The 24,597-nt window shown below is 34.0% G+C and overlaps 1 protein-coding gene across 12 annotated transcripts in view; it reads right to left on the bottom strand.

Moving 5' to 3' along the window:
• CNTRL (centriolin) overlaps nt 1–24,597 on the bottom strand; it is an 85,360-nt gene that overhangs the window by 48,298 nt on the left and 12,465 nt on the right. For 7 of the 12 annotated variants that reach the window (XR_005030806.2, XR_008996622.1, XM_036915472.2 and 4 more), the window contains exons 4-14: nt 24,360–24,490; nt 22,952–23,093; nt 20,891–21,077; nt 17,669–17,862; nt 13,851–13,907; nt 11,734–11,853; nt 10,700–10,925; nt 9,233–9,342; nt 7,052–7,246; nt 2,948–3,101; nt 1,719–1,939 (exon numbers count right to left, since the gene is read on the bottom strand). Coding sequence is in view for 10 of the 12 variants with exons in the window: in XM_036915472.2 (XP_036771367.2) it covers nt 1,719–1,939; nt 2,948–3,101; nt 7,052–7,246; nt 9,233–9,342; nt 10,700–10,925; nt 11,734–11,853; nt 13,851–13,907; nt 17,669–17,862; nt 20,891–21,077; nt 22,952–23,093; nt 24,360–24,490 (1,737 nt within the window). In the remaining 2 variants the exon portion in view is untranslated. Of the gene's footprint in view, nt 1–1,718; nt 1,940–2,947; nt 3,102–7,051; nt 7,247–8,730; nt 9,125–9,232; nt 9,343–10,699; nt 10,926–11,733; nt 11,854–13,850; nt 13,908–17,668; nt 17,863–20,890; nt 21,078–22,951; nt 23,094–24,359; nt 24,491–24,597 lie in introns of those variants that run through there. The other 5 variants (XM_036915477.2, XM_036915478.2, XM_057498983.1 and 2 more) reach the window with 3 other exon arrangements.

Genomic DNA, 24,597 nt, shown 5'->3' with positions numbered 1-24,597 from the left:
ACAACTGGCAAAATTTGAAAATGGTTCAGATATTAGATGACACTAGAGAATTATTGCTAATTTTCCTAGGAGTAACAGTGGTATTTGTAGTGATGTAGGAAAATGTCCTTATTTTTAAGATGTGTACTGAAAGGATATCATGATGTCTGCAACTTTCAAATAACCAAACAAAAAACACAAATACAGCAAAACATCTGTTGAATCGAGGAGAGCATACAGCTGTCCACTGAACACCTTTCAACTTTCCTCAGGAGTAAAAATTTTCATAATAGAAAGACACCATTTCAAACTCAGCAGATTGGCAAACATTAAGTCTGACAAAATATTAAGTCTCCTGAATTTGGTAATTATTATGTTTATATTAGAAAATGTTCTTGTTTTCATGAAACATGCTGAAATATTTAGGAGCTAAGGAGGACTGTATCTACAACTAATTCTCAATGTCTAGAAAAAAATATAAAATGCACATAAAATCAAGTAAAAATTATATATGAGAGAAAGCAATGTGACAAAATATTAATTTGTGATGGTGAATGAAGGGTATAGTGAGTTATCTATATTATTCTTACAATCCTGTAAGTTTGGAATTATTTAGAAAATAAAAGTTGGCCACCACTAAGGCGCTGGGAAGGATGTGGTGTAGAGCTAGCCCTCACACTGCTGGTGGAGTGGAAATGGACAGAATCACTATGGACAGTAATTTGACAGTTATCTAGTAAAGCTGAGGAAGAACATACTCTCTGACTCACAGTTCTACTCTGAACATGTATGTTCAAGATGTATGCAAGAATGTTTCTCTCAACACTGTAATAGCAAAAAAGACTGGAAACCACTTAAATGTCCCCCAAGAGGAGAATGAATAAACTTAAACTTGTAGTACGTACCTACAATGGGCTGCTATATACATCAATAAAAATAAATGAAGTAGAGCCACAAGCATCAATGTGTATAATTCTCAACAACATAAATATGAAGGAAGAAAGGAAGTGGCCAAAAAATATGTACACTATTATATCTTGTATGTAAATCTTAAAATTATGCAATTTGTCACCTCTGCAAGGAAGTACACAAAGGGTTTCAAATGTATTTGCAATGTTTTCATTCTTAAACTGAGTTGTGAGTACCTAGTGATCTGATATTTTTATATGCCTGAGAAACTTGATAATATTAAAATATATTGGTTCAAACTTCCAGAGCCAGCCCAATTGAGGATGAGATTTGGAAATCTGGGTTCTTAAGCATGATAAAGTTTACCAAACAATTAAAACAAGCAAGTGAAATCTCCAAATGAAGGACAACAAATCAAGTAAGGAAGGGTATAATTTACAACACTGTGTCTGTCTTGTTACCTGTAAAGTTAAAATGATGAAGTAATAACAATAAGAAAAATTACGTTGTTTTTAATTTTGCTAACAAATAATCAAATATGAACATTTAATACAGCATTTCTAATAGCTACTATTTCATGTTCTTTAGAGATATTTGATGCCAACACCTTTCTGGGATAAAAATTCAGCTAAAATAATCTTATTTTTCTTAGTAAAGGAAAATAATGACTCCAAGTATATCATGGCTAAAGGAAAAAAAATCTTCCATAGTTAGTATTAAATACTTTTTGTCACTTGTAACAGCACAGTTGCTAACTTCCTTAGCTAACTTAACTTGGAAATCATCTACTTCTAAGGCTAAGAAAACAGGCAGAAAGAAACAAATTATACCTTTCTCATATTTTCTGCATCTATAGCAACTATTTCCAGTTGGTCCCTCTCTTGCTCGACCTTCATCAGTCTCTGCAGCAACATCTCTTTCTCATCCTGTAGTTTTCTGCACTCATTCTGGGCCTGAGTTGCCTGGCCTTTGACAGTCCCCAGGTATTCTTGTAGTCCACTAATGACACTTTCTAAGTCCTTCTTCAGGGCTTCATTTGCTGCTATTTGGCCTAAGCAAGATGGAAAAATGGAAGGTGATAATGTATATAAGAAAATGCTTTCAAGGTATATGAATAACTATTGCATTTAGTCTTCTTAGTTATTTGTTACTAGCTAAGAATGAAACTCTTAGCTAAGCTTTCGATTAGCTCCTACTATCTTACTGTATTTTGCAAGATTTCAAGATTGTTATCCCCTTATTGTCCCAAGTACAGGAGGTATACCAAAAATTAAGCAGATATACCAAAAAATAGTATTTCAGTGGGCACTGCTTATAAAATGCTCAATCGATGCTCTAAAAGGCTTAAAGTAATAATTTCCAAATTAAGTAATGAAAAATATATAGCTAAACTGTGAGTTCTTGCTGCTAGATACACAAAACAAAACCACCCAACATACAAGACTAATCAAAGATTGGCACCATAAACATGTAACCTAAAGACTAAAAAAATCCACCAAACCATAAATTAGTTACTCTCTAAATCTTCCCAACAACTAATGATCAAGATAGAAATAATCTGTCCCAAGTCACACAGTGATAATGGCAAAATAGGGACTGGGGTCCTTTTACACCAAGCCAAGGCTCTCACCACTACAAACCAGATAAATGTTCCTCTTCCTCTATTATGGCAAGGTCACAGTTCAAATTTGCACTTCAAAAGTAGATACTAAAAATTCTTTCTACAGTCCCCATATAACTATGCTCTGAATGCCCTGATGTCAATGGGCTCTATGATCTTCAAAGAATATTATGCCTTGAAAGAAGACAATCAGATCCCAGACTTTATTCTGATTACGTATTGACTTCTTATCTATTGAATCCAATGACCTGACTCACTAGGACATCAACACAAAATTAAATTTTGTAGAAGTTCATTAAAAACTTTTGGGTACTCTGAAAATATTCCCTAACAGCTGGAGCATACTCAGCTAATATCTGGATTAATGCCTGTGTCGGTGTCATTTTTCTTTTCTTAATACTGAAACTGATATATCTTAAATCATACTTAAATTCTTACCTTCAGTAAGCTGTTGTTCAAGGTCCTTAATCTCTTCAGTTTCTTTAGCAATTCTAGAAAGTATCTCATCCAAACGGCTTTCCAGTTGTTGGTACTGCTTGTTCATAATGTCAAGCTCTTGTTCTTTACCCCTTTTCTGAGCCTTCATATGGCACTGAATTGAAAAAAAATTCAACACAATCCCGAATTCCTTAAAATAATAATCCTTAACATGTCTAAAGAAGAATGGAAAATAAAATGTAACAATTTGTGTCTATCTTGTATTAGGCCATTTTCATGTGAGAAGTTTTCTTTGAAACCTTATGACAACTTCATGTGGAAGCCATCTCCATTTTACAGATGAGCAAATTGCAGATCAAAGAGGTTAAGTGATTTTTCCAAGGACATAGGTAGCAGGTGACGTAGCCAACCTCTGAGTTCTTTGCGTTGCATAAAATATATCTTTTTAAAAGGTTAATTCCAAAAAGTTAGTTGATTATATATACCTATATCCACAGAAAAAGACTATATTGCAAAATGTTAACAAAGCTTATATCTCTGCGTGGAAGGATTACAGTTTTTTTTCTTTTCTTATGTGTTCTTTTATATTAAAAAAATTTTATGGCAAGTAGTACCTTTTTAATTAAACCCCCACCCCCATAGTATATGAACTTTTAAAAAAAAGTCTCCTTAAGGGGGAAATAGAGACATGAAATAAATACTTAGAATTCAAGTCTATCTTCAATTCCTTATACAGAGAAACATTTTACTTTTAGGTTTGATAAACTGGGAGCTGACAGGGACCTCAAATACCATTTACCCAGTGATTTCAAGATGGAGGGCCTTCTGGAGATACACTTTACCACAACTGCATATGCTGCTGGTGGAAAACAGCTGTCACACACCCACACACCCTCTCACACCCTGACAACAGCCATTGCATGAGAGAGCTATGGTTACCTGAAAACACTGGATTGTGTTTCTTAGGTGTGCTGGAGGAAAACTGAGAACAAATGGTCTAGCCTAATTATTCCTTTCATACTTGACAAAACGAATCTCGGATCCATCAAAGGACTTGCCCAGGTCTCCAGAGAGGCAACTGTTCCTACACAGAGAAAATAATTCCCCAGAGAACCTCTGCCCTCTCACTCACACCTGCACTGGCTCTAGTATGTCCCCACAGGGTCAGAGAAACAGAACAATAAATCCAGAGAAAGTTGTCAGGAAACAGAACTCTATTATAGTCTTTACAATGAACTCCAAAGCTCTCAAATCTAAGACCATCTGATTATAAAAGAACATTTCTCAATTTTGTTTGCTGCTTCCAAAGACAAGAAAGAAAAGTCTTCATTTTTAAACAAGTGAATGGCAGCTTGATTGGAAGGTTTTTATTTAACTACTGGTAAAACTTGATGGGATTTTTAAAACTCATACCCTACACTTCCATAAAACCCAGCTGAAATCTTTCTTTGAAAGTAGCTGCAGATAAATTTAGGATTTTTATGGCTAAAGAAAATTTAAAAACAACTCCATTCATATCTCTAATAATAAAACTTTAAAATTCACCACTAAAAATTCCATTGAAATTTCTTTACAGGCAGGTTCAATATGCCAATGATTTGCATTAAACACATGGAGCAAAAGTATACTCCCTGATTTTCATTACCGTGGAGCTCACAAAAGAGGTATAAAAACAGGAACTTACATCTCTGACTCCTCCTCCTTTTAAGTCTTTGTACAGAGCAAGAGAAAATGATCATACCTTAACTTAGAATTTGTCCTGTTAAAACTGAGCCGTTGAGAACAGGGAGATTGTGGGCGGAACGCTTTCCAGTGCTGTCTTCAAATTCACATGTACTTCCCTCTCTGACAGCTCCATTTTTGCAAGCGCCTCCGAGCCTTTCTAACTTCACAGGGCTTCAACCACATTCCTGCGTGAGAGGCAGCCCAGCCTGTCCAATCACAAGCAGCCTCTGCAGGCAGGTCCCACCCTCCGTGCTTTAAATCACAACACAGGAAGCTCCCTACGGCCAATCACGCACACCCTTTGCAACAGATTACTACATGTTAATTCCCTGCACAGAGAACAGTTACCTTTTGCTTTCACCGGGCATCGCCAGAGAGAAGGGCAACACAAATCTTCCTTTATTATGTTCTTTCTTGTGATATTTGTGCTTGTAATTACGAACATTTTTTATAACTAAAATGGGATTTGATTTTTAAATAGTACCCTTTTCTTTTACAACCTGGTTAAATGCTTATGTTTGTTAAAAAGTTGACTAGGCTTCGCTCTAAGCTATTTTTAAAATAATTAATCCCTTTACACCTTTAATTCTTTTGTAGGGAGAGGGTCATTGCAGCAGCATAAGCAAGGGCTCCGCCTCTCCTAAAAAGGTGACTTTGGGAAGTAATTTAATTTTTCTAAATCATATTTTCATCTTCTGCAACTTGAAAAAACCCCCACCAATCTACAATACATGCTGTGATAACGTTCTTCAGTGATATATGCAAAAAAACAGCAAAATATAAGACATTGTTAGCACTTAAAATATGTTTTCCATCATATCTCAGTCTTACACTGTTTGCTAATCTCTAAAGCTTTAACTGTGAAGTTCTATTTGCTATTCAGAAAGATACTTCATCTGATTAGGTAATAAAAATTAACTGGATACAAGTCTGTCTCCATCTATAGAAAAATATGCAGGGATCCCACTTTGATTTTCTTTGCTAATGTGTCCACATCTGAGGTGCCTAACACTAGCCAATAATGCAGCTTTGAAATTTAGAAAAAGATCCTCCTTCTGGGTGAACAGATTAAAAAGATGTATCTTCTGGTGCTGAAACTAAGGCTGTAATCTCAAGAACTACATTTAGCAGTTTTAACAGTACCATAAAGGAATCTTAAGTCTGGTTTGTATGTTTCATCCCCACTAAGACGGATTGACTTTGGTACCTTCAAAACTTGGACACCAATCCTACTTTTCATATAACCCCTTTCCATATGTAATTGTTTACAGAAATCCCATGAGCATTAGACTCCCTGTTTGCCAAGAATATCACAGCCATCTGTTAAAAGCAAACATAGAATCTAGGTTCTAACTAGACTCACAGATCACAGAACTGGAGAGAGGCAGCATAGGAGCTTTGGGTAGTGTCTACAGGCTAGTTCCTTCCTACCTTCCTTGACACAAACATTCATAATCATAGGGCTGACCTTGGGAATACAGATAACAGGAGGACACAGTTCCTGTCCTCAGGAGCTTTACATGGGGTGGCAGACTTCTGAACAAATAAATACAATAAAGTAGGATATTGTTGACCACATTACACATTACTAAAATCTCTCATGTACTGAAAATTCTTTAAAATAATCAAGACTAGTTTTAGTTTCAATTTCAGTACTAAGACTTAGATTTTTGTTAGAAAAGAAAATATTTTTATTTCTATTTTACAAATACTGGCTACAGTATAAACCATTAGTAAGACTTCTCAGGGTACAGACAGAAAAAGACAAGAATCTAACTCCAGCATCTAGCCACCTGACCACCTCTGGTCATATTTTAGGAAGACATGTTCTAGAAGAATGTATCCTTTTAAGGACAAAGCAAAACAATATGAAACAACAAATAGCTTTAGTGGAATATTTGCATAAAGGATTAAAGAAGAGGTTGAAAAAGGACTTTGAATCCCCTTCAGTTATCCCATCTCACCACCTTGCTCTTAAGAAAATAAGGAAAGACAAAGGGTAAGAGGTTTGAAGAACATCTTGGAAGTTTCTCCTAATTTGAAATATAATGAAATTCAACGACTAAAAAAAAAAGTACACATCATTCTACTGAAAGCTACCTCCTTCAGGCCCTAGGTTGTTTTGTTTTAAACATACCCACCCATACATATTATATATATGTATGTGTGTATATTTACACACATCTATATAACATACACATATATGTACATATACAATACACACACATACATAAGCATATACATCACTCAGATTTGTGCATTAAACTGAAAGAGGCTTGCAAAGAGCAGTCTGTAGCTAAAAATTATGAGGCATAGTATCTACATAGAATGATATTGTAGTCCCCATAGAACATGCTAAAAATCTCTTCATTTACTTACATGTTTTGGGTCTTTGGAATCCACACTATCAATAGCTATTTGCAGGTCCTTAATCTCCTCCTGCTTTTCAGCAATTTCTTGTCTTTGCTTTTCCACCTGCATTTCCAGATCCAGAGCTTCTTGGCGTAATTTATTTAGAAGTTGTATCCTACCACTCAACTGCTTGAAAAGAAGGTCTTTTTCTGCTTCTGAAATCTAATTCCCCACACCCCAAAACAAAATTAACAGAGGATAGCAGCACTGATTTACAAGTTTGAAGAAAACTTCTATAATTTAAAAAAGGTATTCTATGTTCTATCAGCTTTTTAAAATAAAAATAAAATATAGGAGTTATCTAGGCATTCTATTCATATCTTATACTTTTATACTAATTATATGTAGAAAATCTTATAGAAATTTATGAAAACCAATAATTTAAGAGCAAGAAGAAATGAAATTGTCATTCTAATATAAGCAACTTACAATTTATTAATAATAACCATGATGTTAATAGTAGCTGACATTATAGAGTGTTTACTTTTATAATTAGCATGTCAAACAAATTAACAGTGGAATGAAAAATTTAGGTTTATATTTATTCATTTAAAATATCTTTTTTCAAGCATTTTATAAAAATTCATTTATTTTAAAATTATGTATATTATTTACATCTATATCAAACTTTAGCCAATGCTATTATAAAACATTCTTATTTAATCATTAAAATAATTCTTAATAGCTCACTCCACCTCATCTCCCATTTTCAATTCATCTTCAAGTCATATCAGTTCTACTTCCAAATATTATCTAGAATCAGTCTGCTTTCTCTCCATGTCCACCATCACCATCCTAGTCCAAGCCATTATCATCTCTTGCCTAAGCTAAACAATAGCCTCCTAATAGATGCATACATCTCCATTCTTTCTCACCCACTTCACTCTCATGCAGTAGCCAGGGTGACCTTATAAAAATGAAAATAGGATAAGCTACTCTACCATCTACAGACCTTCAAAAGTTTCCCATTAAATTCGGAATAAAATGTGACCCCCCTAAAATGGCCTATGAAACCTGGCATGATCTTCAGCCTCATTTTCCACTACACTTTCCCTCACTGTGCAGAGCAATCTTTAGCCTGAAGGTCACTGTACCCACTGTCACCTCTGCCTGGAATACACTATCTCCTAACTCTGCCTCACTGGGTCTCAGCCTAAATGACACTTCCTCAGAGATGGCTTTGTGGGTCCCTGCAATCTAAATTATATCCTTTTTATTGCTCCTCCTAATTTTCTATTTTTTTCCCCACAGCTCTTGTGTTGCTTCTGTGTTTCTTTTTTACTTGTTTATTGCCTATTTTCTGTCCATGAAGGAGGGACACAGATCTGTTTTGCTCATTACTCAGGAACCAGCCTAGTCAGTGACTTGACATGTAGTACAATAAACTTGAATCAATTTCTAGTTACAATATAATTTGAAAGTAATAATACAGTATATATTTTAAAAGAACCTATAATTTGGATTTCACATTCTTGTTCTTTCTACTATGGTATAAATACATTTACAATCGTTAAGGTTGAAATACTGATTTTTAAGAGTTGCAAGTAACTAAAACCTTTCACATACTTAAAAACTAAAATGTCAAAATACTACCCTTCTCTGAATTTTCTCCCTATGCAATTATATCATGTGTTTTAAGTGCTTACTTCTTTATGACACACTTTGGTAATTTCTGAGAGTGTATCACTTCCACCCTTTGTACACCATATTTCACATTATTTACATTTTTGCTGCTTGTATTCGATAATGTTCATGGTATATAGTAGAGATGTTTTCTGGCTCTTAATCTAGGTTCCAGGACCTTAAAAGTGGAAGTGCTTAATTAAATTAGAAGTGATATATCAGGAAGCAGCAACTTTTCTGGGTAAAGTAGATACTTTCAAAATAGGGTAAACTGAACACATTTTTTTACATAAATTATAAGTAGTTTATTTCTACACACTTTATAAAACACTAATAGAATGTCATCATGAATGGAAGGAAAACATAATTGGAAAATGCTAGAACCATATTTGACTCTGAAATTTGTTATTCCATAATGAAGTAGGCAGCACTGATTGAAAAGTTGTTTTACATGGTTATAAAGGGAGAAAACACAATTTCATGTTTTACATTTCCTCTTAGCATTGCTGCTTTGCCTTTACATACTTTTTTAAGTTGTATAGCTTGTTCCAGTTGTTTAAATTCTTCAGTAGCTCTTAAAATTTGTTTTTCTGCCTTTTCTATTTCATCCTGCAGTTCTGATAGTCGAGTTTGTGCTGCAAATTTAAAAACCATGCACACAAACACAAGAAAAATAATTCTCAAATTTCTACCAGATTTTTTTTCTCAGCAATAACCTCCTCCCCCCAGTTAAATTCTGTCATTATAGGGCACAGGAATTTTAAAAAGTAATTTCTTATAATAGTTTTCCTTTCTATAAGTCAATCTCTAGAACAGTTTCATGATATGCCATAGAACTATAACTGATCCTTTTATTTGTAAAATTCTTAACATAAAAGGAGCTTTACTTGATACTTCAATACAAAACTCTTCTGAGAGAACAAATGTTTTATTGGTAAATATGCACTTATATGTCACTAACTTATAATTACGTTCAAGCTATTAAAAGGAAAGTGTTGGAGGTAAATTCTTTATGATAGGACTCAGTATCAAGAAATTAACTACAAACAGTCTCTCCTAGCTGGGGGTGACCTTAAGTCAATTACTTTCTACCATAAATTTCCCATTTCTTTTTCTCTCTCTCCCTGCCTTCTATAAAACTATGAGCCCCTTGAAGCTAATCTACACATACATGTGACTTAGTTTTGCTTTTGCCCTCTGTAGCCTTGCACATATTATGTGCTACAGACATCTCAAGTCTCTTTTTTCTATTCTCCAAGTCGTCAACTAGCCTTCCATGTTTTCCATTTAGGTGCTACCAAGGGAAGATGGACTGCTAATCGGATTGATGAGGACCCAACAATGGGCCAAGATGACTCGGGGGATGCATGAACTCAGGTCTACTTTCTCCTTCTTCCATATCCATGCAGCTGAGGGGGTAAGAGGATTCAAAGTCATCATTGGCAGGGTCTCTAAGAGCCCTGGATTGACTTCTTCTCTGTGACTTTCCAGGAGGTGGTAAAATCCCTTGAATTAGATGTTTTGGGGAGGTAGGGTAGAAGGCTGAGGAGGTGGAGTGTGGGTCAGGTTGTGAATAGTCAAGCGCCAGCCTTAGGCCCAAGTTTAAAGAGTGTACTGATCCAGCTTATCCAAAGCACTGACTTGGGGTTTGGCTATAAGCATAGTGGTCAATAAAGTGGTACTTTCCTTGCTCCAATCATTACTCATTATTTCTTTGAATGTATAGCTCCAATGGTGAGAAAGACCTGCTGATGGGACAAGATTAAAGCATTCTTGGATCCCTGGACATGTGGCCATACTGCCATCAAATTACTGTCAAAAACCCCATTCTTAACCATAACAAGAATCATAAAAACCAATCTGCTCAATGAATCAATACTTTCTAGACTTTCATGTAAACAAAAATGCACGTTTAATTTAAAGAATTATAAAACAAAATTTGCCTGTATATTCAATCTTTTTATATTTTTAAAGAATTTAACTTTTTCTAACCTGCGTTTATTTTTTTCTCTTCATCTTCTGGTTGTAAGTCGAGTGGTGCATGGGCTCGCAAGTTCACATGCTCATTTCTAGGTTGTTCTCCTTCTGGTTCCATCTTCTTGATCTCTGTTGGCTGGGCATTACTTATAATGTAACTCTCTGTGACGAACATATTTCTCTTGTATCTGGATTTGCCAATGTAAGGGCTTTCATCTGGGGTTTTATCAAATTCAACATACTAAAAACAAAATAAATTAGTGATATTTATTTTATTAGTGAAGAACATACCACAGAATTGCCTAAATATTAATCCTACCTGTCTACAAGTTGAAAAAGATTTATCATTCTTTTATCATATTCTTAATATGCCAAAATGGAACTAGAACAAAAAATGGTCTCAAAGGATGCCTCCTTCTATCCCTAAAGAGTGAGTGTGGATTCACTGATTAAAGAACTGCCTACAGTTATGTGATTTTTAGCACTGTTTAATCTTTCAAATAAGAAATCTAGGTGCTTTATTTTGGTTTCTTGACTGAACCTCAGTCAATAAATTTTAATAAATGGAATTTTTTTACTGGGTCTTAGATGTTAAGCAGTTCCTCTGTTGCAGTGGCACTTATGGCATTTGTACAAATAATGGTTGACTAATACTGAACCCAGTGATTACTGAACAATGTAGGAGATGGCTATACTCCATGATCACTGAAGCAGGCAGTGTAGTATTTCTGGAAGTTTGGATTTAAGGGAGCTGGTCAACCATCCTCTTGAGCTAAGTAACAGAGTGCTAGCCAGCCGCTGTGGGTTATGGATATGGATAAGGGCAAAGATTCTCCTGGGGCTTTTTACCTCTTCTGTACACTGCTCTAACTTATTGAGCTAAATAATTCACAGATTCAACCAAAATACATTTACTCTGCTGATGTCCTCATAACAAGAAAGTAGAGTGGTTATCGATAAAATCTCTTGAATGTTTCCATCACCCACCCTCCCCTGCCCTACTCTATGCTGGCTGTAACTCTGGTTACTAAAAAATTGTAGTAACTCACCTCTGATGGATAATAGTTTAGTGGTTCAAATTTAGCATCAATTTTATAAAAGGCCAATTCCTGTTCGAGCTCATACTGTTTCTGACACGCTCGTGTTAGTTCCATGGTCTTCTGTTTCAGCTATTGGCCCAATTTGATATGAAACAAGATACAGTGTAAGTTGTAAGTATAAAGGTACAATGGTATGGCACGTTATAATCATAACTAATAATTAGATTGTTTTAAACCCCACAGCAAATAGCATATCATTCAGAGCATTTTATCTTAATTCTAAAGTATTATAAAGAAAGAAATACAAAAGTAATGTTTCATAAGAGATCACATAAAAGACCTTTGAAGTTTATATGCTATATCAAGATACAATGAATAAAGATTTTAGAAATATTTTAATCTTGCTTCATCCAAACATGAAAATAACTCTGTATCAATTATTTTGAAAGTAACTAGTCTGCTAAGTACCTGCTTCCTGAATTCCCAGTAATTAGCACTAATTTATTTAACTTATCCTGCAATCTTAATGATAGTTTCAAATTATGGATGGAAATTATATTTGACATTAATTACAAAGGAATCAGAAGGAGGAGTGAGAAGGATAAAAGTAAGAGACCAGCTTCAGTTGTAGTACTGTTGCTATAGTATTTTGGCTAATGGCATCTCAGTCTCCAGAACATTATTCTTTGTAATAGAGGTTAAGGGATGTGAATAAACTCAATCAGTTCCAAATCTGTAATATTATACTTTTAATAAAGTAATTCTACTATAACTACAAATTTTTAGTTATTCTTAAAATTTCTGTAGCTAGAAGAAAAAAGGCTAACCAATCTAATTCTCTCGAGTTCGTAAGTGAAAAAATTGAGCCCCAGATTGATAAATTGATTTGCTAAAAGTTACATACTAGATTAGTGGCAGAAGCTAAGTATTTTATTAACTACCAGCACCAGCTCCTTTTCTACTAAACCTATCTTTCAGTTCATTTCAAAGGTCCACTAAGTGATTTTTACCTTTTCCCCCAGTGTCTGATAATAGATACCAGATGAAAAAACATGCAGAAAAACATAACTATAAAATGCAAGCTGAAGAGAAGAAAACATAAACAAACATGAGCATGTTATAAGGTCCAGGAAATCAAAGTCGTGCATGATTTAGCTTACAGTCACCTCCTATTATCCATCCAAGTAGAAGTAATGCTAACCTGGATAACAGGTCATCTTGATCAAGTACTCACTGTATGCAAGACAGTATGCTAAGCATTCTACATGTGCTGTCTCACTGAATCTTCATAACTGTCCTTGAGATGATAAAATGGGCATGAGAGGTTAAATAACATGCCCAATTGAACAGCTGGTAGTGGAAGAGGCAGAAATCAATTTCAAGTCTCCTGATTCCAAATTCAACACTCTGTCTATTCTATTATACTGTCTTCAATGTCCTTCTGTAGGGTATCTAACAGATGACTCACACCAATGCTTCCACTAAATGCTCATAAGTCTCTGAGTCTCAAGAAAGCAAATGACAACCAACAGTGTCAACTAATCTTGGGCTTCTTTCCCCAAAGATCATTGGCAGTAGGGCCAAACAAAGGCAAATGTAATTGGAATCACGAAGAATGTATGACCTGGTCTCTGCAGGCAAATAATAATAAATTCTCTGTGTATCTTAAACTAACTTTGTGGCTTTTATAAAACCAGGCTTAGCATATAGTAAGCATTCAATAAATGTTCATTGAAAAAATACACAAATGAGAGCAAATCAGAAGTCAAAGTAGGCTAGTTACAGTATTAGCAGTGGATAATCAAGAGTTGACTGTAACTAACATAGTAAACCAATGGTAAAAATGATACAAATTCTTTCTCCCACATTCAAATTCACTGTCCTATGTACATCCACTAAAAAAATTATACAACTGTTGAACCACTACGTTGTATACTTGACACCAATATAATATTGTCTATCAACTATAGTTTGATAAAAATATTGTTTAAAAAACTATACATACACGCACACAAGCACATTTCTCAAGAAAGCAAGACAGTTTCAAAACTTAAAATGAATATTAATACAAGTTATCATGCAAACCATGGGAAACACAGTATGCCATTCAGCCCTGAAAAAACTACCTTTAGGGAAGAATAAAGAATCGGCAGAAAAGGGTCTGTAAGAAACCAAGACAAGGGCTAAAAGGAAAAAGAAGCAAAACAGAGACATCACCTGAAGAACTCTAGAGTTAGGCTGTAATAATACAAACTGTTCTTTGCTGACAACTTACCTTAGAGAAGATACTGTTACTAGTATTTGCATTATTCTTATATGGATACACTTTATCATCATTCTAACCATGAGTTACAGATTTACCACCTTCCATTACTTAGTTTGACTCATGTCAAATTTATTACCTCATCAGGTCCTCACAACTGTGAGGCTGGCAGGAGAGATAAATCATCCTCATTTTAAAAATGACGAAATGGAGGAACAGGAGTTAAATGCTTGTGTAAAGATAAATTAATATTAATATTAAAGTTAAGCAAAGTTAATATTTGTTGGTGGCAGGAGAGGGGGGACTACTGTAGTGTAAAGGGCCACCAGAAGTTTTACTGCAATGTTACTATGTTTCTCTTATAGGTTAATTGACCTATTACATGAGGAAATACTTTATGAAACCAGAAAACATTATACAACTGTAGATGAAATTATCACCAGATAGTTTGCATAAGATAATGGAAAATGTTTTTCAAAGGTAGGCTCCTAGAAAAAGACAAAGAATTTCTTTAACATTGAACAGCCCTTTGGAATAATAAAAGAATAGGCAAAACAATATGAATATAAAGAAGAAATAAAAAATAGCTAATAAATACATATGCAATACTCAACTCTCCAACAACTTAAAAAAAGAGTAACTAAAGCAACGAGATTAAAATTTTTAAATCCTATTTGCAAAATAATTCAAGTTCAAAATAATATCAAGTGGGGAATTAGACCCTTTCACTAACTGCTTAAGAAGTGTAAAAGCAGTTATAAGCATATATAAGTGTATATATATATATATATATACATATATATATATGTATATATGTATATATATATGTATGTATATGTATATATATATATATATATACACATACACACACACACACAAAGATGTTCTCTGTAGTATTTTTTCTAATAATAAGCAACCTAAATATTCATCAATAAAGCATGCTAAATAAATTATGGAGGATTCATGTAATGGAACACAATATAGACTTTGAAAAGAATAAGGAAGATTTATGTGTATGTGCATATATATGTGTGTTCACATGTGTGTGCATGTGTGTGTATTTTTTTAACTTGGAGAGGTGTCCATGACATACTGTTTTGTAAAAAATAAGGAGAATTTTAGAAAATAGTAAGATTTTTAAAATCATAAAAATAATAAAAGATACATATTTAATTACATATGCATTATGTAATTATTTGCATTATGTAATTACATGTATATTGTATAAGTATAGAAAATAAAAAGGACATCTATTACCATCATTACAATAAACATATATTACCTTTACATATAAATGTGATTATTTTTAAATGGCTAATAATAAAAATAACATAATGATACAAAGAATAGCACAGTCTTTCTTCTAACCAAAAATGTTACCAAAAAAATTAAAAATCAGCAAAATTTGTTGACAATTTATGAAATATTTATTTACAGCACAAACATTAACATCATTATAAATAAACAAAAGAGAAAACTAGGCAACTATAATAACCCTAATTGGGGGATAGCAGAGACTCATAAGATACATTTGCTAAGGTTTTCAATATGTTGTCTAACGTGCACTAGGGAGTCAGCATGTAGAAATTATAAAGCTCCTTTTTCTTAGTAATAAAAGATGGATTCTGTATTATAAAAAAGATCATTAACTCTGGAAAATGTATTAAATGTTCACAAATATCAAGTGATAGCATAGAAAGTACTGATTTTTATATTTGTATTTTAAATACAAATGTTAAGTGATAGCATAAAATAAAATTGATTGTCATTTAAGTCTTCAGTGATTTAATTACTCAATAATCCACTCCACCTTATTATGGAATGGAGAACAACAGAAGTACGTATAATATAAAACCAATGATAATCATCAGATTCATAACATCATATATAATATGCCTTCAAAAAACAGTCAACATATAAGAGGCATATGAAGGAACCCACAAATGTTCTGAATATTTGACTAACAGAGCTGGGGAAGCTGCCCTGTTTTTCATCATGCTCCCCTGGTATAAATTATCTTTTTTCTCAAGCAAAGAAGAGTTCAAAAAGGAGGTAGTTAAGCATTCAGATTTCAAGTAACAATTTCCTCTTGCTAAAAAATTTAAGTGCTTAAGCAGAATTCTTACCAATTATTCATTATTAAGTCAGGATGCCAATCTTGAAAGGGGGATGTAAAAATAAAAATAAACTGCATCTAGGATTCTATTAGTTATATGAAAAATATAACTCTCTAAGTTAAGCATAGATCAAAAAAAAAAAAAAAAAGAACTGTCAAAAGAGAGTACCAATACCAATTTTTCCCTCAAGGAAAGTAGCCTAATAATTTTACAGAATCAGATTCTCTGAGCTGAAAGGCCAGTTAAGGTCATTTAGTCTATATCCCTGCCCAGTATTTCTTATCTTTTCCCCTAACCCTGAGCGTATGCCTTGTTGCAGTGATAGCAAACACATTCTAGACTTACCACATTTCATCTCACGACAGCTATTAGAAATTTCTTTATTACCAAATGAAAAACTGCTTTCCTACAATTCTATTTGCCATTTCTTAATCTTAGCTCACGGGACCTTAGTCAACAACTCTAGTTCCTCTTCCATGAAACAGTCCTTTTACTCTCTGAAGGCAATCATCATAGTTTGCTGGGTCTCCTCGTCTCCAGCCAGCACATCCCTGTTGCTTTGGCCATTCCTCACAGGACATGGCCTCAGGACCTTTGAAGTCTCTGGGTCAGATACCTTCTGATCATACACTATATGTAGTCTGTCTAAATCTTTCTCTTTTAAAGTATCTTTTCTTCCTATTTCAACCATAAAGCCAAATTATATAAAATTTAAACATGATATATATGCATAAATGGCAATTTGAAAATGCTCTATAATTCTCTCCTCAGAAATAATTACTGTCAAGAGTCTAGTACATATTCTACAATATTTCCCTACACATACTTACATAGGATCATACTTGATAGTTTTACAGCTTGCTTGTCTTCACATAGCAATATGCGTTAGATATCCTTCCATATCAGGACATATAACTCTAGCTCATTTTAATAATAACATGATTATTCTACCCTATGGCTATCTACTGGGGGACATTTAGTTATTGTCAGTATTTTGCTAATATAAACAATAGTGCAGTGAATGTCCCTTTGTAGGACAGTATGTAGTACATATGTGTACTTGTATATATGTAAGCAGGTACATATAAATATCTTCTTGCTACAATTTATACAGTATATATTAGAAATACAGATTACACATAACTATTATATAATAAATATTGCATAATAAATATTATACATATTTCCAATATATAGGACATGGCATATGTCCACTTATATTTGGATAATTTTGCCAAATTACCTTCTAAAAGTTTTGCCAATGTAGTCTCACCAACAATGTTGTAAAAAAAAGATACAAATATCTAGGGGCAGTCAGACCAACTCCTCACAGTGTGGGACTTTCTCCTTCTCCTCTGTTCTGAATACCATACTTCAAAGAATGAAGCCCAAGATACTATCTTTCTTGCACAGTCAACTACAACTTGTAAAACCTTTTATACATACTTCTGTCAAACCACATCTTTCCCATTCTATGGTCAGGAAGTTGTGTTTTTAGACCCAAGAACAAAGAATTCTCTATTTCAGGAGGATAGAGTCAAAGCAATATAAAATACGGACTTACCAATTCATTTTTTGTGTTTAGATTACTCTCTAGCTCCTTACAGCTCTGTTTTTGTAACATGGCCTCCTCTTTTAATGATCTGTTCAATTTGTCTTGATTTTTAATTTCCTCAAGGAATTTCGTTTGTTTGCTCTTAAGCTCTTCAGTTTCCATCATCTTCTTTTCCAGGTCTCTTTCCAGTCTTTCTACCTCTTCTGCCAATGCACATTTTTTTTTTAATATACACAGGCATGCCTCATTTTATGGAGCTTTGCAGATACTACATTTTTTTCAAACTGAAGATTTGTGGCAACCCTGTATCAAGCAACTCTTTTGGCACCATTTTTCCAACAGCATTTGCTCACATCTTGTCTGTGTCACATTTTGATAATTCTCACAATGCTAATACAAATTTAATAGTTTATTGATCATTATATTTTCTACCTGAAGGTAAGAATATTTTTCAAATACTAGCAAAAGAAGTCTTAAAGTAGTATAAATACAATTCTACTTTAAAAATTATTCACTATGGTTTTGGGAAAGATTTTCTTGAGCTTAAAGTGATTTATGTTAAGAAGTAAGAAGGCATTATCACTTGGATAACAATTTTAAAAGATAACACTTTACTTCCAAATATTTAGCTCAATTAGTTTGTTGATAAATGAGGTTTTTCTCCAGGTCTTCTATAAAAAACACGTAATATTTTATTTGATATTAGTAATTATATTTTAAAGGATGTTGCAAGTATGTTTGCAAAATACTACGAAGTATCTTATGAATCCTTCAAAGGCTTCCTATTATGCTTAGGATAGGATCCAAAAAGCTTACATGAAGGACTGACAAGGCTTTTCATGATCTGGTCCCAAACCTCCCTCTCCAGCCTCATTTTGAAGCACACCCCACTGCAGCCTTTCTGAAATGACTCTACTGCTTCAGATTTGTGATGATGCTTCTCACCTGCAGGCTTTTATTAACACCTTCTGCCTGGAACTGTCTTCCTCTATCTTCTTCTGACCTATTTTACATCTTTGGTTTCAAAAAAACACTTTGAGAAACCTGCGCTGTCTCTACCTTCTCCCCAGGTTAGATGCTTCTCAGGGATGCTCTCATACCACACCGCACCTCTGCTGTCGCTCTCGTAACACAGTTGTAAAATGTGACTAAATAGCTTGGCTGTTTGCCTTCCCCACTAAAACTTTGTGAAAGCAGAAACTGCATCTATCTGGATCATCACTGGATCCCAAGAGATCAGTACATTAAAGGTTCCTAATTAATATTCAAAGTCAAGAATAATCATAGTTTAATTATTTTCCTCCATTGTCTATTTAAATGATGACTTTCCTTTGCATTATTTATATTTTTAATGACTCCAAACCATAAACTTTGGGGTAACAAATGTTGAGTTAGGGGGATCCCAAATTAATAAAAATTTACCATATTTCTTAAGTATTGGATCAAGCCATATGATACTGCTGTTTTTTTAAGTGAAAATGGACTAACATCAATTTCAAATAGTTGAACACAGGCTCACTTTCTAACACTCTAAAATGGCTATTTCGTACCTTCCTCTTTCTCTTCAAACGTCCCATACTATTTTTCTTTCTCAGTTGATGACCTCATATTTCATTGAGAAAACAACCCCATCAGTAGAAACCTCCTCATTTTCCTAATGAAATAGAACTACCCAAATGCACACATCTATCTTCTCTCCCTTCTGATGTAGAAGGTGTCCCTCATATCAAGAGATAATGTTTCTTCTTTTTCTCTGATCTCATCTTGTCCTCTTAAGGACCAAAAGAACTGAGCCTTTATTTGTCTGTTCACTCCACTCTTAAATATTCTCTTTGTTTCTCTGATTAATAAACTGAGATTTACTACGTTTGCTTCTGCCCATTTCCTGGCCTGGAAGCTATTGGTCAATTTTTTTTTTTTTGAACTTAAAAAGAAATTTATGAAGTACTAGGGTAGAGAAATTGTGGGAGGATATTTCAAATCTTTACCCACTCCTTAACTGTTCTTGCCAATCTAAGGCAGTTCTCTGTGCTCATGCTACTTCAAGTCTCATCAACATCCAACATAGCTAACCGCTTCCTCTCTTGAAATCTTCTTGGGCTTTTGTAACCCACTATTTCCTGGTTTCTCCTACTTTGCTGGCCTGTCTCTCTCAGTTTCCTTAGTTGACTCCCCTTCTTGCTCTTCCCAACACCTGCCTGAGTAAGCTCATCAATTCTGGTGGAATTAAATATCTTTTTTATGCTGATGACCCTCAAATGTCTATCTCTAGTATAGATATCTTTGAACTCTAGACTCCCATTTCTGATTTTCTTCTTAGCTGTCTTATAGGCATTCTGAATTCTTCCTTTTTTTAAAACACAGTATCACCATCCAACCACTACTCAGCTAGAAGCTTGGAAATTATCCAATTCATTAGATAGTGCTGCTGATTTTACCTGCAAAATTGATCCAGTCCACATCCACCACCTAAATACAGGCCACAAACATTTCTAACTTAGATTGTTTCATACCCTCCAAACATGACCCTTTATCTCGCTTTTGCCCTCCTCCAAATCATTCTCTATCCTGAATCAAAAATAATCTTAATATATAAAGTGGATCATGTCTCATCCTGCTTAAAAACTGTCAGTGGCTTTCCACTGCACCTAGAATAAAATCCAAACTCCAAGGCCCTGTATTATCTCACTTCTCCCCATCTCTCTTAACTTTTTCTTACACTATCCTCCAGCCCTACCTATCTTCTTTCTCTCTTAACTCACCAGGTCTTTATAACCTCACAGTACAAGCTGCTCCCTCTCCCTTAAAAATGCCTCTCTTCACATGGTTAATCCTCCTTTGCCTTTGCCTTCAGCTTAAATGGTACTTCCTCAGAGTTATTCCTTTACACCACTTTGCCAAAAAGGGGTTCTCTTCTGTCACATTATGTGACTTCACTTGCTTTTTGTCTGTCTTTTCCACTAGAACACAAGTTGTATGAAGGTCAGTTCCACAGTCTTGCTCACCATTGTATCCTGTGTCAGATACAGTGCCTGGCTAACAGTATATGCTCCATGAATATTTGTTGAATTAATTAATTTGTGATGCCATTTTCCAAGCAATTTTTAACATCATCATAAAGTTATGGCATTAAATGGCATTAAAAATATACTTCAGTATATTTTTCTGGATAACTTTTGAAAATAAATTTCTCTACTCCCAAATTTAGTTTTTTGAAAAATGTCACCTTACCTAAACTGAATCTCTCAAAAGCTTCTTGTCTGTCCTGAGTGGTTACTGGCTGACCTTCCAAACTTTCCAGTGAACGGAGGTGAAAAATGGTAAACTGGAGGTAATGAGGAAGGGTCACAATTGGATTTTCAAGCAGGATCAGAGAAGTCAAATCTTGAAGTGGTTTCAACTTGCTTATATCTTGGAGCTGAAACAATATATAACATTAGTATTGGCATAATTTAATTTAAAAATAATAAACATACCTAAAGGAAGTAACAAATCAAGGAAATTGCTATCAAAATGGTAAGGCACCTATTCCAGGAAGCCCCATTACCCAAAAGTAGTTGTGCGACGGGAGGAACAGAAAGTGAGTATTTGAGTATCTGTAGTATATCAGGGCAATCTTAGGTATTTCTATATGCCATTTCATTTATGACTCCTCCCAACAACCTATGATATACATCTTAATTTTGCAGATGAAGAAATTGAGGTTCAAAGAAGTACAATGACTTGCCCAAAGCTTAGAGCTTATAAATGAATGAAACAAGATATGAATTTAAGTCTGTGTAACTCTAAACCTATTGTCTTTTTATTATACTTATTGAGCAAATTAAAAACATAAAAGGCTATAAAACCATTCTGGTAAATCTTCAGGTAACAGGTATAACTGATAGTTAAATAGGTATCTGGAGATACACTTTTGAAGTGAAATTTTTATGTTTATCCAAAGAGGGATTTTAAAAGGTTAAGGAACACTATTCCCAACAACCAGTACAAATAAATCTCTCAGAAGTGATTGTGTATTGCTCTTACTGATGCCAGTGTCAAATATAAACTGGGATGAGAAAAATCATGCAAAATTAGAAATAATAATAAATATTTACTGAATGATTTTCCTGTTAACATCAGTGGACACTGAGTACTACATAAGAATCAACTACTTTGAGGAATATTTATGGCAAATTTTAGATTCATTGCTACCTCTTACCATCACCCTACAAGCTCCAAGAGCTCCAAGGTGACACTGTGCAAAGTGCTATAAGGCTTGTGCTCCAAGGTTCTTGGGGTGTCACATTGAAATGGTACAATCACCTTACCAGATAATTATAAAGATGAAATAAGAAAGCACAGACATTGTTAACTCCACAGCATTAAACAAATGTTGTGTTTTACTATTGGCTTCTACTGGTGAAGGTTTATGGAGTACACCCTTAAGTTATTTAGTGTTTTTAAATTATTAAAGCATTTTCACATCTATCATTTCATCTGAGCGCCATAACACTCCTTAAAAGAGGCAAGGTGGGGGTTGTTTTCTCCAATTTAAACAATGAATTTTAGAGAGGTAAAGGGTTTCTCCGAGGTCACAAAAGGGAAGTCTAAATCTGGATTAAAAGACATAACTTTCATTTCCCATTCTATGATTTATGTTCTTTAAAATAAGCATAATGTTCCAATATTAATATTGACTTAAATAAGTTAACATTTTTACTTAGCAAATGCTTATTGAATACCTAACTGTATAAGTATCATAAGAAAATTATAAATTATACTTCAAAGAAAAATATACATCATTATCAGATTATGTAAACCATAACAAATAGGCTCTACTATAAAAAGCTAGTAATTAACCTCTATGACACCTATAATCAGGATTAATTCACAAGTTTGAAAAAAAAGAACTCTGTCCTAGGCATTCAGTGACCTGGATTCTGGCACAAGTTGGGTAAGAGATTTAACCCCTCTGAGACTTTACTTGAAAAGACTATAGCACCTAACTCTTAATACTATAAAAATAATTCCTACACTATCTCCTTAAAAAGAGTTTTCTGAGGCTCAAGTGAAAAGATAAGAGGAGTAAATGCTAAGAGGTCAACTCTTAGTTACTATGGAATCATGAAAAACCAGAATTGCCTATCTTTAATTACCACAGAAGATCCTAGGTTATGTCTGAATTTGATATTTGGTCAAAGGACCAGGACCTTAAAAGAAGAAACTCCATTTTTAAAAAACTTGGATTTTAATATTTTCTTTTCAACAAGTCCAAATTTTGAAAAAAATCTGCTACTTTGAGTAACTTACCGATGATATCTTGTTGCCTTTCAGATTGAGGACTTGCAGAGATTTTAACTTCTTCCCTAACCATACGGGAAGATGCTCAATTTCATTTCCTGCAAGATTTAGCTTTTGCAAATAACACATATTTTCTATGCCTTCAATTTTGCTGGAAACCAAAAGATAAAATCAAACTTAGTAAGAACAATGATAGCTCTTCCATTATATTTTTAGAACAGCCATGATTTTATGTGGGATTGTGCCCAGGAATACTACCTATTTTATTATTATACTTTAGGATCCCACATCACAGGAAAGAAGAGTGTGTGGCATTCTCACTAACCGCTGTGAAGAGGAGTAGGGGGCAGCCAGGGGACAGCTGGAAAGCTCAAGAGCACACACCGTGCTTTGTACCCAGACCTGCACAAGAGCTGTCCTTAACTATTAACTTGTCATCACCCAAAGATTAGCTATGCCAGCAGGATATGGAGGCCATTTTGAGCTTGTGGACCTCCTGCAACAATACTGTATTTATGAACATAAATATTTTAATCAGAATATTTAAATTAATAAAACATGTATCAACCATATGGATGAATTTTCATTGATGAGGCATTTTCCAAGTTTATTCCAATGTCATTGTCAATTTAATTCCTTAGTCAATTTTCTATACAAGGCAAATGTTTCCAAACTCCTTTATTTTCATTTTTATTTTGTTGAAATTATTTTTATCAGTATCAGTTATTTTTATACAAATGTTACATTAAGGACTTGATTTATTAATCTGGCTTTTCCCATTTCATTTTTGCTATATTAAAGCATCTGCTACTCCTAGTTGTTTTATTTTTTTGGCCATTATATATACTGAGTCTAATGTGGAGGGGGAAGATATGCAAATATGAAGATTTTTAAGATTTAAGCATTGCATCATTTTTTATAGCAAGTTTTCTATTTGCAGTTTTAGCCACTATCAGTTTTATTATGTTTATTTCTCACAGTAATATACATCATGCAGTAGAAACAAGATTAGGAGCATATTTCTTACAGCAATAGCAAATAACATCAGGATAAATACATAGGATCAAAACAGGCTGAAATATTTTTAGGATCAAAATGACAGGTTTAAGACATTCTGCTCCATGCCAACTTTCTTGATGTAATAAGACAGGGAGTCAAAGAATCTATCTGATAAAACTTCCTGTCAAAAATGGAATTAAGATAAAATTTGGTTCTCAAAAAATGCTAGATAGATATTATTCTGTACTTCAGTAATACCAAAACATGAAGGCAGTTATCACAGTGAAGGGCTAAGCTATCAATGAATAAGGATGTCTGTCTGCTACTTCAAAGGATTCTTGCAGTAACGTGGGCAGCATTAATCTATTTCTTTAACAAAGACAACCCTGCAATGTTAACTAGATAAGCATTTACTTACCAGATTTTGTTATATGATAAATTGAGTTCACGTAATTTTAACAGCTTGTCCACTCTCTCAATCTTTTCTATTAGATTATAGCTGAGATTCAGTACTTCAAGCTTAATACATTTTTCCAAATTTTCGATATACTAATTGGAAAGAAATGAATACTTTATACAACAGATGCTTTGACATAAAGTGCAATATGTAAGTACGTGCATTAGGGGCTGCTTGGATCAGTCACCCGAGAATAATA

This window comes from Manis pentadactyla, chromosome 3 (assembly GCF_030020395.1).
Source record: "Manis pentadactyla isolate mManPen7 chromosome 3, mManPen7.hap1, whole genome shotgun sequence".
NCBI classification, from domain to species: Eukaryota; Metazoa; Chordata; class Mammalia; order Pholidota; family Manidae; genus Manis; species Manis pentadactyla.
Note: the sequence above shows the minus strand (reverse complement) of the source record. Positions and strands in the feature narration are given on the sequence as shown.